This window comes from Notechis scutatus, chromosome Z (genome assembly GCF_049901735.1).
Source record: "Notechis scutatus isolate UNSWTSFEM ecotype Mainland chromosome Z, rNotScu1.2, whole genome shotgun sequence".
Classification (NCBI taxonomy): domain Eukaryota; kingdom Metazoa; phylum Chordata; class Lepidosauria; order Squamata; family Elapidae; genus Notechis; species Notechis scutatus.
Window position 1 is genome coordinate 137,083,814 of NC_142025.1, and position 15,835 is coordinate 137,099,648.

The window sequence follows — 15,835 nt, forward strand, 5'->3', positions numbered from 1 at the left end:
ATCCTTCAGGTGGAGCTCAACTGCTAATGATGTCCTGGATACATCCATTTAGTTTTGTTAGCAACAGGAACAAAGAGACCATTGATTCGAAAGAGGGGTCAAAGAATCCATCTATGTTAAATTGAACAGCCGTCCCTCAGCAGGGGGTGAAGGACATGACCCCACCTGTCTCCTGTCTCCACCATAGTCCTTTTAGCAATCCCAAGAAGCCATCTGCACTCTGATTCAGGTGACCCTGGAGGCGCAGATAAATGCCCAAGTGGCCTCAACTATTCTCAGAGAGCTAATAATTGACCTTCAAGAGTGCTAACGACCAGATGACTGCACCAAATATAAACCCTTCCATTCCCCACCTGAGGAAGCTTCTTGGATGAGAAGTGAAATGTTTTTCAAGGAAAAAAACAAGGAAATCCAGCTACCTTTTGGAAAACTAGCACCTTTGGGACAGTGCCAAAGGGACTGCTGTTGTCTTCTTCCATGGGTGCTTTTATCTCCATCAAGAACTTCCTGTTCATTTTCTATCTACATATTAACTAAGACTAGCTTTGTTCAACTGCCAAGCCACTCAGTCGGTGCTTAGATTTACTATGACAAGATAAAGCTGCCTTGGAGTTGAGCTCTACTCCTGCTGACTACATCAATACATCTATTTAGTTTTCTTGGCTACACGAAGGAAACAGCTTGCCATTGTCTTCTTGCAGTATTAATTTTTCAACCCTCCAAGGCTAGCCTGCTGCCCTGAAATTCTCTGTCAATTTCCCATTGCCAATAGTTTTTGGTTTGACCTCTCAAACTAAGCTACAACCACGGATTTTTCTGGTGATCTTCCAGGACCAATTACTCCTTCGAGATCTGATCTGGCTTCGCTTTTTGAAATCAGCTGGGCATTTTCCCCCAACCTGGGCAGATGGGTTTGTGCTCTGGCAGAAACAGGGGATACATTTGAATCAACTCCCAATTGAGTTTGCCAAGTGCATAGCTATACAAAGATAATCATCTTCGCTGATGATGTAAAGCTATTCAACACCACAGATAATTTTGCTACCCTTCAAAAAGACCTCGACTATATATCAGAATGGTCAAACAAATGGCAACTTCAAATCTCAACAAATAAATGTTCTGTCTTACATATTGGCAAAAAAAAATCAGAAAATAAAATACAAGCTGAATAGTCAAGACCTTGTTGATGATCCAAACTCTGTCAAGGACCTTGGAGTATTCATCTCTAATGATCTAAGTGCTAGAGCCCACTGTAACTACATAGCCAAAAAAGCATTAAGAGTTGTTAACCTAATCCTGTGCAGCTTTTTCTCTGGTAATATCACACTACTAACTAGAGCATACAAAACATTTTCTAGGCCAATACTTGAATACAACTCATCAGTCTGGAACCCACATTATGTATCTGATATTAACACAGTTGAGAAAGTCCAGAAATATTTCACAAGAAGAGCTCCTCTACTCTTCTACTCCTCTACTCTTTGCAGAATACCTTATGCCTTATACCTTCTACTCCTCTACTCTTTGCAGAATACCTTATGCCACCAGACTTGAAATTCTAGACCTAGAAAACCTAGAACTACGCCGCCTTCGGTCCGATCTAAGTATAGTATATAAAATCATACATTGCAATGTCCTACCTGTTAATGAATACTTCGGCTTCAGTCATAACAACACTAGAGCAAACAATAGATACAAACTCATGGTTAACTGCACCAAACTTGATTGCAGGAAATACGACTTCAGCAATAGAGTGGTCAATGTCTGGAATACTCTACCCGACTCTGTAGTTTCTTCCCCAAACCCCAAAAACTTTAACCTTAGACTGTCTACTATTGACCTCACCCCTTTCCTAAGAGGTCTGTAGGGGGGGGCCTGCATAAGCGCACCAATGTGCCTACCGTCCCTTACCTATTGTTTCTTTTTTTTTTCTTATATGTACCCATTTCATGTATTCATAACTATGTTTATACTTATACCTATTATCTTGTAAGTGATTGACAAATCTAATAAATAAATAAATAAAATAAAAAGAGCCGCATCATCTCCCCACACCCCCCCGCCCCCAACAAATTGCCCAGCATCTCTGCTCACTGTTGATGTTCATGTGGGACAACTCAACTCAATTGTTCATGCCCATTTCAACTGTCAAATCCTCCCCCCTGTTTCTGTCTCCTTTTCTACAGGATCAGTATGCCTTCTTGCACCAGTGTCTCCTGGATGGGATTCAGTCTGCTCCAAAGAACGACAGGGTGATCCTGGAGCATCCTGCTGTCTATGAAAACATCTTGGCTATGCAGGACTATGAGGTCTCCCGCATGTGAGAGGCTTGGCTACCTTCTATAGGTTGCAAAACAATTGCCACACTCCCCCAAAAAAAATTGAGGCATCCCTCCCCTCTAAATTTGAAGTTCCATGTTTTAAATGGAATAAATTTTCCAAAGCAAACATTCCAGTCTGTCTAGGTGGTCTTTTTCTCTGAAATAATTAACTATCGAAATAAGAAGATTCCCAGTGATTCAGAGCCTCCCTTTTAGTCTCAAGTAATAGTTTTGTCGATTAATTAAGTAAACATGACCCGCTTTGAAAAAAATTGTTGGCACACAAGATGACTCAGACAAAGCCACGATACAAAACTGAATCAGACACATTAAGTAACCTTTGAAATCACAGAAACTGAAGTGTGAGTGTCTGACTTTACCAGGTTGCGCAAAATAAATATGTTTTCCTGTTGACAATGAACCCAAGTTCTTGATGTACACAACAGTTTGTCTATTCCTTTACCTCCCCACCTCCCCCAGCCATCCTCTCTTCTCACACCACTGTACTGGGAATTGGGAGGAGAGGACCGGGGAGGGTAGCAATTGTGACAAAACAGCAGAGTTTTTCATCCAATTATACTGGGTGGAAAGCTGAACCCTATAAGAAATTAAGACTAAAGCACAGCCTGGCTGAATTATTTGGTTGCCTTAGCAACCTGAGTGTCAGCTCCATAATGTTGCCATGGAGCTGTCATAAGTGTCATATATGTGTGTGTGTGTGTGTCTTGTGTGTGGATACACTTATACCCACACATACAGGTGTGTGGGTGTATGGATGCTTTCCTTCCTTCCTTCCTTCCTTCCTTCCTTCCTTCCTTCCTTCCTTCCTTCCTTCCTTCCTTCCTTCCTTCCTTCCTTCCTCACACAAACACACAAAATAATAATCTCCCTTTCTCTCTCCTTCCCTCCTATATATACAGTATATATGTATGTGAATATATTACATGTTGCATCTGCATACATACATATTGCATTCATATATATGCATGCATTCGTATAGTTATATGTACCTATGAAACATACACATATGCATTCAAACCTGTCTTTTAGATACCTTCTTGACAAATATAAAAGGCAGATTTGAATGCATGCGTGTATGTGTATACATGTACATACCTACATATACCTAGATAAATGCATACATATATATGAATGCAATATGCAATATGTATATATGGACAGACATATGAATGCAGCTCACAAGTGGCACTCACAGAATGGGTGGCAGCCCTGGGTGAGAGGTGCTCTTGAGGAACTATAGCAACACATACTCAAGAAGTTTCCCCAGGTTCTCCTCTCTTGAAATGTTTTTTTTTTTAACCTGTTGGGAAAAGTTGGGTTCACTTCCTCTAAAGAGAGAGTGAGGAGGAAGAGGAGGAGGAGGGGAAGGGGGAGGGGAAGGAGACCTTTCTTCAGCAAAGCTGAATTGGGACCCTTCCTGGCTGCAGGTTCCTGAATGTGCTCCAAGTAAACTCATTCTAGTGGTGGGGCTCTACATTGTGGATGGATTCTTGAACACAGTTTGGTGGGGTGAACTCCAAGATGCTCTTTTGGGGAGGAAAGCTACTGAGGCCTGTTAAGCCTGAATTCCCCAACAAGTGTTAAGGAAAACAAACTAAACAGAATGTGTAGTGTAGTCAGATAGGCAGACAGGTAAATGTGTGAGATAAGTTTGTATTTTAGTTAACACGCAGTAAAAAAACAGATACGCTTGTGCTATCAAAAAATATAGTTTATTCCATTAGGAATTATAGCATAGTCAAAATAAACGGTCCATTAGTCATGTATCATTTCAGTCAGTCCAGTCGGGGATACTCAATTTGCAAAATCCGTGTTGAATAGCCAATGTCAGTTCACTTACAATAAATCAGTCCGTATTATCTCTTCTCTCCGTTGAGAAATCAACACTCCTTTCTCTCCTCCGTTCCAGTAAGGAAAACGCAGTCATCAATCCATCCAGTAATTAGGGATCATTAAGCCAGAGAGAAAGAGAGCTGCAATTGACTTGCTTCTTTTATGGTGCTTTTACAACCACACCCTTAATTACATTCTTGTAGTTAAAGTTACACACACTTTAACCAACAAACCATGATAACTTATTTATTATTTTTTACCCAAACCAGTTAGGGTAAACAATGCTAACATTCTCCCCTTTTGGGTAATAATAATAATATAATAATAATATAACCATTTACACCTTTAAATCATAATTGTTACAACTCTCTTTAAATTTTACTACACCTTGAGCTTTTGTAAACTGGTCTGCAATGTTTTCTTCCGTCATGCAGTACTCAAGTTTAATTAGACCAATTTTCACAGATTCTCTAACATTTAAGTATCTTAAATCAGTATGCTTTGATCTAGTCTTTACAGCAATATTAGTAGCTAACTGTATGGCTTCCTGGTTGTCCTCGTACACAATAATGGAATCTTTAACAGTTATACCCATGTCTAATAATAACTGTTTGTACAGAATTAAGTCAGTGCATAGTAATGACAGACATGAAAATTCTGCTTCCATCGTGGACAAGCTGATATGCTGTTGTCTGATTGACCTCCACCCTATTAGTGTCTTACCAAATAATATAGCCATCCCAGATGTTGATTTTCTAGTGTTTATGTCAGTTGCAAAACTTGCATCTGCATAAGCACTAAGAATCAAATCACCTTTTGGCTCTAGATACAATGCATGGTGCATTGTTCCTTTAAGATATCTTAAAATTCTCTTTAATGCTTGCCAATGACATTGATGTGGATCATTATTAAATCGTGCTAGCTGATTAACACTATAAGCAATATCTGGCCTTGACCAATTGCTTATATATGATAAGCTACCAATCAAAGATTGATAGATGATCTTATTGAATTTGGGACTTTGAGCATCAGTTTGGCAAACTTCCTGACTCATTGGAGTCTTTGCTGGCTTACAAAGTTCCATTTTATACAATTTAATTAATTGGCAAATTTTATCTTCTTGAGATATTTTAAATCCATTTTTGGTTTTGTTAATTGTCAATCCTAGATACTTTTTAATTTCACCTAAATGCTTTAATTTTATCTTTTTGGCTAATAATGAAATAATCTCAGTAGCTTCATTATTGGTATTAGTAATCAAAGCAATATCATCTGTAAATAATAACAATAATGACACCGTTCCATTATTTTCTCTTTTAAACATACATGGATCTGCTAAACCAGATTTAAATCCTATATTGTTTAATTCTTTCACAATATATTGGTTCCATTCATAGCCAGATTGTTTCAATCCATATAGACTCTTTTTGAGTTTCCAACAATCATTGCTATTTGCTTTATTATCATTTATACCAACTGGTTTTTTCAAATATATTGTATGCTGCAATGGTGCATGTAGATAGGCAGTTTCTATGTCTAAATGGTTAACGATATAATTCTTCTTAGCTGCCACACTAAAGCTGCTCTTAAAGTTGTAGCCTTTAAATTTGGTGCAAATACCTCATCATAATCAAATGCATTTTGATTAAATCCTTGAGCTACTAACCTAGCCTTATAAGTAACTGTTCCATTATTTCCAGTCTTTACTTTGAATATCCATTTGCACCCAAATGGGTGGATTTTTCTCCTGGAGGTAATTTGGTATCTTCATATACTTTCATTTCCTTTAATGAATTTAACTCTTTTTCCATTGCCTTTTGCCAATTCTCCTGATCCTTTACAGGATACATCTTAAGTTCATCTATACTAGTAGGAACTTTATTTACTTGGCAAACTATACTTGCCTGATACCTTTCAGGTGGTCTGGTTACACGTGTTGTGCGTCTAGGTATTACAGGACTTACAGGTGGACTTTCCTTTATTTCCTGTTCTTGATTATCTATCTCTTCTTGATCAATTATTTCCTCTTGTTCTGGTTCTATTTGCTCTTCGTGGACTTCTTCTTTAATTGGACTTTTCTTATAACTAGTCTTTTCTTTCTGCCTCTTGTAGGGTTCTATAATTACATCAGTATCTGAATCTTGCTCTAATCTATTCCATCCTATATGTTCTAGGAATTGTGCACTAGCACTGCAGTATACTCTAGATGTACCTGGTTCCCAGAATCTATAAGATCTATGGTTTGATTGATATCCAACAAAAATAATCCTTTAGCTCTATGCTGTCCTTTGTTTCTGAGTTGTGTAGGGATATGCACCCATGCTGGTGCACCAAATGTGTGAATGTAACTTAAATCAGGTTTCCTACCATGCCACAGTGTGAATGGTAATTCACCTGTTGTTGAATTAACAACATTATTTAATATGTGATTACCACACATTATAGCTTCTCCCCACAAATTGTCAGGTAATCCTGAATCAGATAACATAGTCCGTCCCATTGATTGCAGTGTTTGGCCTCGTCTCTCTATAAAGGCATTATGTTGAGGCCTATATGGTGCAGACTTTTTATGTTGAATACCTGCCATCCTAAGTCTACTCTGGAATTTATTATTTGTAAATTCCGCACCATTATCTGTTATAAGAGTTACTAATTTCCTTTTAGTTTTTCTTTCTGCGAATTTTAACCAATTAAAGAAATTTAGATACATTTCAGTTTTTCTCTTCATTAGAAAACAGAAACCATACCTAGAATAGTGGTCCATTATGCTTAATATGTATCGAGCACCACCTACACTTGGTTTTTTAGGACCTATTATATCGGCAAATACTACCTCTAAAGGCTCTTTGGTAGTAAATCCATCAACTCTATTTGCCGGTATGACTTTGCTTTTGCTTTGATTGCAAGCAGAACATTGCAAATACTTATTACAAGGTTTCAAACTTATTCCTTTAGATAGTTGAACAGTTCTCTTAATCATTTTAAAATTTAAATGACCTAGCTGTCGGTGTAACAAGTGAATACATTCATCATGAGGTTTCTTATTGTCATAAACCATGTTAGCCACCTCTAAACCATTATCATTTAACACATACAATTCACCTCTTAAAGATGCAGTAATTTTCTTACCTTCCTTTTCAATTAAGCAAGTATCTCCCCTAAAGGTAACTACGTATCCTAATCTAACCAACATTCTAACTGAAAGCAAATTAAATTTAAGTTGAGGTACATATAACATTTTTACGTTCTCTTTTATACAAGAACAATGTGCAATACCTTCACCTTTTGCTTTCATTTTCCAGCCGTTGCCAATGAGATATGCTGTGAACTCATGGTCATTTTTACAAATTTTTGTTATCATTTGTTATACAGTGGGATGCTCCACTGTCAACCACCCATAAATTATTTTTCACAACTCCATTACTATACATGGCTAACTCAAAATTTTTATTTTTTCTTTGATGACTTCCAGTATTCTGACTTGCATTCTGACGCTTTGCTTTCTTACAAAATCTTGCCAAATGTCCTCTTCCTCCACAATTAAAACACTTTTTAATTGCGTATGCAGTAGGTTCATTATCTTCCTTTTGAGGTTGCTCCCTCCTTAACTGATCTCTTTCAAGCCTTCTTCTGGCCTCTTCAATCAATCTGCCAGTGATATCAGTTAAAGTTAGGCTTTCTTTAGGTAAAATTTCAAGGGAAGTTACGTAGTCATCAAAACTTTTGTCTAATGAAGATAGAATTATGTAGACCTGGTGTAGTTCAGAGAAAATAAGCTCCTTCTCGTGCAGTTCTTGAAAAATGCTTTTCATAGTATTCAAATGACTCAGCATATCACCATTCTTTTGGAGATGCGTCCGGAAAAGCTTCCGTGTTAGATTTATGTTAGCACCAACGTTATCTCGGACATAAATCCTCTTCAGTTTTTGCCAACACCCAACAGCTGTTTGCTCTCCGCGAATATGAACAAGTTGCTGATCAGATAGTGTTAGTCCTATGATGCAAAGAGCTTGTTCATTTTTCTGTTTAAAGTCTTCTATCTTTTGACTATCTTCCTCATTTTCAGTATCCCATTCCTCTACATTTGGTGGGTTTTCAATTATGTTCCACAGACCTTCTCTTCGTAGAAGTAGACTACATTTCATAGACCATGAAACATAGTTTGTTCCATCCAGCTTGGATATAAGGGACAAACTTTGTAGACTGACTTGTGCCATGTTTCAATATATGGATATAAAACTATAATTAATAAAAACACAGCTGTCTGTTTACTGTAATGTGTAACAACACAAAATCTCACTTTTTACATAAACCTGTTTTTTATCCTAGTTAAACTGACTTTGCAATCTCTGGGCCCATAACCAGTGTTAAGCCTGAATTCCCCAACAAGTGTTAAGGAAAACCAACTAAACAGAATGTGTAGCGTAGTCAGATAGGCAGACAGGTAAATGTGTGAGATAAGTTTGTATTTTAGTTAACACGCAGTAAAAAAACAGATACGCTTGTGCTATCAAAAAATATAGTTTATTCCATTAGGAATTATAGCATAGTCAAAATAAACGGTCCATTAGTCATGTATCATTTCAGTCAGTCCAGTCGGGGATACTCAATTTGCAAAATCCGTGTTGAATAGCCAATGTCAGTTCACTTACAATAAATCAGTCTGTATTATCTCTTCTCTCCGTTGAGAAATCAACACTCCTTTCTCTCCTCCGTTCCAGTAAGGAAAAACGCAGTCATCAATCCATCCAGTAATTAGGGATCATTAAGCCAGAGAGAGAGAGAGCTGCAATTGACTTGCTTCTTTTATGGTGCTTTTACAACCACACCCTTAATTACATTCTTGTAGTTAAAGTTACACACACTTTAACCAACAAACCATGATAACTTATTTATTATTTTTTACCCAAATCAGTTAGGGTAAACAATGTTATCCCTAACAAGGCCTTGCGATTGAAAGGAGGGTAAACTGCAAGTAAGAATGGGTGGGGGGATAGGAAAGAAACCGAGTTGAATTTAGATCCCAATGCTGATAGATCAAAGAGGTATGAGTTTGATGCTGGGATACAGAATTCTCATTCTTCTTCTCTCTTCTTTTATCTTCCTCCTCCTCCTCCTCCTCTTCTTCTGCTTCTTCCCCTTCCCTCCTCCTCTTCCTCCTTCCTAGTATTCCCCCCACATTATGGCAGGGTCTGCTTGGGATCCAGGCTTCTTAGATTTGCTAAAAAGATGAGACATTAGATAGAAGGCTGGAAGCTAACCCTAGCCTTAGATTCCTTGGAAGAACAATGGCATTCCTCCATCAGAATGCCCAGCTGTTGCCCTTATAAATGAGTAATAGAGAGCTGTCAGTTTTCAGATGATATTAGACTTCAGTTTTCATCAGTCCTAACCAAAATGATCAATGGGCGGAGATGATTGAACAAACTTCAGAGGGGAGGAGGGAAATGAGTGAGGAGCCCAAGGTTCCCTTATAGAGAAAATAATTTTTACACTACAAATGTGTGAAGGGTAAAGCCAAGTTCTCATGCATTTTCCTTCTGGGTTTTTGAAAGGAAAATCAGTCAGTGGTTTACTAGAAAGATGTGTCTCTGTGTGTATACTATTGGCAAAACTAAATGCCAAAATCTCACCTAACTTTAATTTTGTATTGCAGTGAGCCAGAAATATTTGTTGGAGGAGTTGCTTGCTCCACAGGAGGGCAGCAATGCCTCTCTCTGTCTCTCTCACTCACACAAACCCACAACATAGATACATACAACCCAATTCTTTTAGCCCACCCACTCCCAATTCTGTCCATCTTTGTTCCACCTCCCTCTGTAGCACAAGCCCATTAGCAACATCGTTCTTCCTCATACGTGACCATTCCCACCCAGTTCAAAGATAGCCTTTTCTCTTTGGTGCTCAGCCTCTTTCACAGAATGACCCACACTTCTTTTTATTTGTACAGGTGTGAATACCTATACCTTTCCACCTCACTATTATCACTATTATTATTATCACTATTAGCACAGTTGAGAAAATCCAGAAATATTTCACAAGAAGAGTTCTCCACTCCTCTACTCGTTGCAGAATACCTTATGCCACCAGACTTGAAATTGTAGACCTAGAAAACCTTGAATTACGCCGTATTCGGTCTGATGTAAGTATGGTATATAAAATCATACATTGCAATGTCCTACCTGTCAATGAATACTTCAGCTTCAACCATAACAACACAAGAGCAAACAATAGATACAAACTCAAGGTTAACCGCACCAAACTTGATTGCAGGAAATACGACTTCAGCAACAGAGTGGTCAATGTCTGGAATACTCTACCTGACTGTGGTTTCTTCCCCAAACCCCAAAAACGTTAATCTTAGACTGTCTACTATTGACCTCACCCCTTTCCTAAGAGGTCTGTAGGGGGCGTGCATAAGCACATCAACGTGCCTACCGTCCCTGTCCTATTGTTTCTTTTATTTTTCTTATATGTACCCATTTCATGTATTCATAACTATGTATATACTTATACCTTGTAAACGATTGACAAATAAAATAAAATAAAATAAAATAAACCTAGCACATGACCCATTCTATTAGGAAAGCATGCACACACCACATACACTTTCCCACCGTTCTACAAGAGAACGTTATTTTGGTCATTCAGCCTTGTTCTAATTTCCTTACATTCATTCACTTGCCTCCTCTGTATATTTTGTGCATTTGTGATATAATCTCCCTCTCCAACTGCCTTGCTGAGAAGTCACACTACAACATAAAGAGTCACCTGTTCGTCTTCTGGTATCTTGCATTAATACTGTACATCTGCTGCAAAGATCAGAATCTTAAAAACACAAAACGCAAAGAAAGCCAGACAAAGCAATCCAAAATCCACAACTGGAAATAGATTCCAAAACATCAAAAAAAGAATTGCTTGAAATAATACAAATGCTTTCAGGTTTATCATGGAGTGGGGAACATCCTCTCAATTGTTTCTGCATGCAGGTAGTTCTTGTTTAGCAATCAGAATTGGGACCGGAAGCTCCATTGTTAAGCGAAGTGATTGCTAAGTGAAACTGTGAGTTAGGATCTTATTTCAGCTTTCCTTTGCTGTGAATGTCTGAAAAGCATTGCTTATAAAGTTAGTTTTTCATCACTGTTGTGATTGTAAATGGGGACTACTACATGAGGCAATTGGTCTCTCTTTCAGGGTTTGAGATCCTACGGCCGGCAAATAGTTGACTGGAATTGAGTATGACTAATTTAGAGAAAAGATGGACTAAGGGTGACAGGATAGCACTATTGAAATATCTAAAGGGCTGCTTCCACAAAGAAGAGGGGGTCAACCTATTCTCCAAAGTACCTGAAGGCAGGACAAAAAACAATGGATGGAAACTAATCAAGGAAAGGAGCAACCTGGAATTAAGGAGAAATTTCCCTACAAGTAGAACAATTTTTCAGTAGAACATGCGGGTGCTCCATCATTGGAGGCTTTTAAGAAGAGATTAGACAACCATTTGTCTGAAATAGTATAGGGTTTCCTGTTTGAGCAGGGGGATGGACTAGAAGACCTCCAAGATCCCTTCCAATTCTATTAGTCTCTTATTCTGTTAGTCTGGCTCTCATTCCCGTATTTCTGACCTCTTGGCCAGTTATGAAAAATGGATCAAGAGTTTTATATATGAACTCTTGTGCGTATATTCCTTCTCTCTAATATTCATAAACTTACCACACACAAGCATGCACATTTGTTCACTCACACAAGCACACTGCAAGTCTGATAAATGGGTACAATATATCTGGTTCTGGATTGCTGTCCTTGAACTCCAAGTGTTTGGACAGTCAAGGTTTATAGTAGGACCGTGATCCCTGCAGATCTCCCACCACTATCATACCCACATAATTTATTATGGTTTTCATGTTCATCCTTTCTCCACACAAGGAACTCTCCTACAATATGTTTCAAGGAAGTATCCTGCTTTGTAACTGCAGGCATACAGTATGAATGCTTGTGAGGCTGGATCGAATTCACAGACCTTTGACACTTGTGATAAGTACATAGACAAGTGCATAGGGGTTATACAGATATTGGTACTCAGTGGTGTTGCAGGAAAGGAAATACAGAATGCATCATGCAATCCATCTTACTTTAAGGTGGACAAAGACATATACAGATGTTATATTAAGTCATACCTCTGGGTACAAGGCTTTACATGACTTCCATGCCCTCTTCCAGAATGGATATGGCTTTATATGTTGAATTTGCAATCCATAGACCCTTTCTCCACATCTCCACACGACAGAGATACACACCCCGTCTACTCCTGCCTTTCTTTAGCCTTCTCTCTAACCCCACCTTTTCCTTCCTAGCTCCACCCCTCAGCCAGCAACATTTCAGAACCACGGACCGTGGACAGCTCCGTTGGAGAGCTTTTTTTGAAAGCAAAAAAAAGAGGCAACCACAATAAAAAAAAATAAGCCAACGGTTCCGTTCTTGCCCGCTGCTCCTCTTTCATTTTGCTTTCATCTCGCCCTGCTTTTTGATCTGCCCAGGACAATCTCCACTCCTGCTGGGAAGGGGAAAAAATGGGTAAGAAGCGCCCCTTTGGGACTTCGGTTTTCTGGGAAGATCTGCTGCGAGCGAATGGGTGGGTTTCCCAGGATTGAATTGTTTATTCAACCTCCACGTTGCGGGATAGAACTAATGCGTTTGGCGTTTCCCGATCGGATCGAAGAGGGAGGAAGAAAGGGAAGATCGGGAGATCACTTGAACCCCTTCCTTGCAGGGAAGGACGATCCCTCGGAGCTCAGGAAACAAAGGCAGGTGTTCTGCTCCGTGTACAAGGCTTCAAGAAGGAGAAAAATCATGGGTGGGCTTTGAACTTGTGAGAGTGTGGTTGTGTGTTTGCCTCTCTTGCACAAGCGGTGCCTAGCGGAGAGGGCACCTCGCAGGGGCATCATTTGGGTGCCCAAGTGGAATCAGGCTTGCGCTGAAAGGGGGAAGGGCACAATTGAGAATTGGCAGCACCCAACTCCGATTCTTCAATAGGAGCAACCCCCCGAATCCCGATTCCTCCCTTTTCTTTCCCTACTGAAACTCTGGTTTCCTTTAAATTCTCTCTCTCTCTTTTTTTAATGTACTATACATAGGGATGTGGCTTTCCTGAATTCAGAAAGGAAGGCAGCCACCTGAAGAGGACAGATTTAGATTGCTTGTTCGATCATATGTGTGGGCACCTACATAAAACAAGAGGAGTATATTTAGGAATATTTTTTTTTTTTTGCCGTGGCGAAGTCTAAACTGAAGGGAGTTGTCCCTTCTCAGCCATCAATAATTCAGATGGAAGCAAATTGTGGCTTCAAGGGTGGGGCATAACTTCCCTCTCTCTCTCTCTCTCAAGCTAATGAAGCCAGCCAGCTCTTTGCTTCTTTCCTAAGCAGGCAAGGACTTGGTTTGGGTAGGCAGCATCCAGTGGGATTCCACAAGTGCATTTGGGCACGAATTGAAGTTGAATTCCTCGCCTCATCAAGAGACAATTGGGGAGGGGGGAGTATGAGCAATTTTATTAACTCCCACCCCCTTTCTCCAAGAGGTTCAAAAAAAAAGCATGGGGGGGGCATCCCTTCTCTTTTTCCATTGCAGCAGGCTAAGGTAGGGAAATGATCAGAAAGACCCAGTGAGCTGAACAGAAGACAGAGAGTCCTCAATTATGACCACAACTGAACCCAAAATTTCCATTGGTAAGTGAGATACTTGTTACGCGAATTTTCCCCCATTTTACAACCTTTCTTGCCACAGTTGTGCAGTGAATCACTGCAGTTGTTAAATTAGTCGCACGGTTATTGAGTAGCATGCTGCTTCCCCCATTGACTTTGCTTGTCAAAAGGTTGCAAAAGGTGATCCCATGGCTCTGGGACACCTCAACCGTCATAAATATGAATCAGTTGCCAAAGATGTGAATCTGGATCAACGTGACCAAATGGGGATGCTGCAAGGGTCGTAAGTGTGGGGAAACGGTCATAAATCACCTTTTTCAATGCTGTTGTAACTTTAAACAATCGCTAAATGAACGTTTGTAAGTTGAGGACTACCTGCAACCACAACAGCACACCGGCCGTCTGACAGCAGCGAGTCCAACAAGCCTCTATGACTGGTTCATGATCCCAGTTTCTCCTTCTAGCACTTAAATATAGTCTATTCCCTTAAGTCAGAACTCTTTTTTCACATATGCAGAAAGTTCTCAACTTATATGCACAATTGTGACCAGAACCGAAATTGCTAAGTAAGGTAGTCATTGAGTGAATTGCACCCATTTTTATGACTTTTTTTTCTATGGTTGTTAATGGGATCTCCATGGTCATTAAGTGAATCAAACAGATTAAGCAAATTTGGCTTTCCTGCACTGACTTTGCTTGTTGGAAGCCAGCTGGAAAGGTTGCAAATGGTGATTGCATGACCTGGGATGCTGCAATTTTTGCAAATGCATGCCAATTACCAAGTATCCAAATTTTGAACACATGATTCTGGAAACACTACAACAGTCATAAGTGTGAGGACCAGTCATAAAGGGGAGTACTGTTTTTTTTCAGTACTGTCATAACTTTGAATGGTTGCTAAATGAATGATGTAATAAGTCAAGGACTTCCTGTCTAGTTTTTGGCATACTTCCAAATATAATCAGCATTCTACCAAGGGTGCTTAGGAGAATTTAATTTAAAGAGGGCAAAACTCCAGAATTGAATTAAAATAGACTTTTAGAATTATTGCAGCTGTCTTTGCTTCCTTTTGGCTTATCTTGTTGGGGAAACCCAGAAATTATGGTCTTATTGCTTGATGCATTGGTTAGTTACCTAATAAACCTGTTTTAAACAAACTATGGTTTACCACAATGTGTGGATCAATATTTTAAAGATATTTATTGTATTCCCTCCTTTCAGAACTATAGGCAGCTGTCTTCAAAGTCTTCTTCATTTTATCCTTACTAACACCATGTGAAGGGTTTGGGCTCATTGGCCTAAATTCAAGGGATTGACCATGAGTTCTAAATTCAACTTCTTAATCTCTCCCACACTAGCTCTGTGAATTGAGTCTTCCTGACAGGGGGAGGGATATATAAAGTAAATATAGATGCTGTAATATATAATATTAAAGAGAGAACAGGATTTCCCAATCTTCTTTCAATGCTGAATGTATCATTGGGCAGGAATCCCCAGTCCATGGACTGGCAACGGGCCACAGCATGCCAGGAACCGGGCCATGCAAACAAGCGAAGCCCCATCCCTGGGATGCAGGCAGCACATGAAACCATGCCCCCTCCAGTCCACAGAAAAACCTCTCTCTACAGAAACGGTCCCTGGTGCCCAAAAGGTTGGGGCCCCCTGTCATAGGTGACATGAATACTGAGCTCCTCTATTGCCTGTAGAAATTCAGTAGGTGAATCTTCCTCCATCATTGCTCTGTATCCGCATGTTAGGAAAAGTTTTACATTGTGCCTTAGGTTCTCTTGCTAAAGGGACAGAAGGGCTATGAAAGCAATGGAGGATCTAGGTTACCATTTGCTTCTTTGTCACTCTGGCTTTCCTATTTAACTTTTAAATAGAATGATATTCAGAAATTAAGCAGGCAAATCATTTCCAATCAGGCTGATAATTTAGGAAATCCTTTCGTATAAAACA

The 15,835-nt window shown here is 39.4% G+C and overlaps 2 protein-coding genes across 6 annotated transcripts in view; both read left to right on the plus strand.

Moving 5' to 3' along the window:
• Window positions 1–2,569, plus strand: part of PTPRH (protein tyrosine phosphatase receptor type H) — a 37,295-nt gene extending 34,726 nt beyond the window's left edge. Inside the window, exon 18 of the mRNA XM_026677392.2 lies at window positions 2,187–2,569. Coding sequence (XP_026533177.2) covers window positions 2,187–2,324 — 138 coding nt within the window. The 3' untranslated portion in view covers window positions 2,325–2,569. The remainder of the gene's footprint in view (window positions 1–2,186) is intronic.
• A 9,946-nt stretch (window positions 2,570–12,515) lies between these two features.
• The window catches only part of SYT5 (synaptotagmin 5), a 39,334-nt gene continuing 36,014 nt past the window's right edge, over window positions 12,516–15,835 (plus strand). For 2 of the 5 annotated variants that reach the window (XM_087947913.1, XM_087947916.1), the window contains exon 1: window positions 12,517–12,749. In XM_087947913.1, the coding sequence (XP_087804039.1) occupies window positions 12,746–12,749 (4 nt within the window). In that variant the 5' untranslated portion in view covers window positions 12,517–12,745. The other 3 variants (XM_087947914.1, XM_087947915.1, XM_087947911.1) reach the window with 3 other exon arrangements.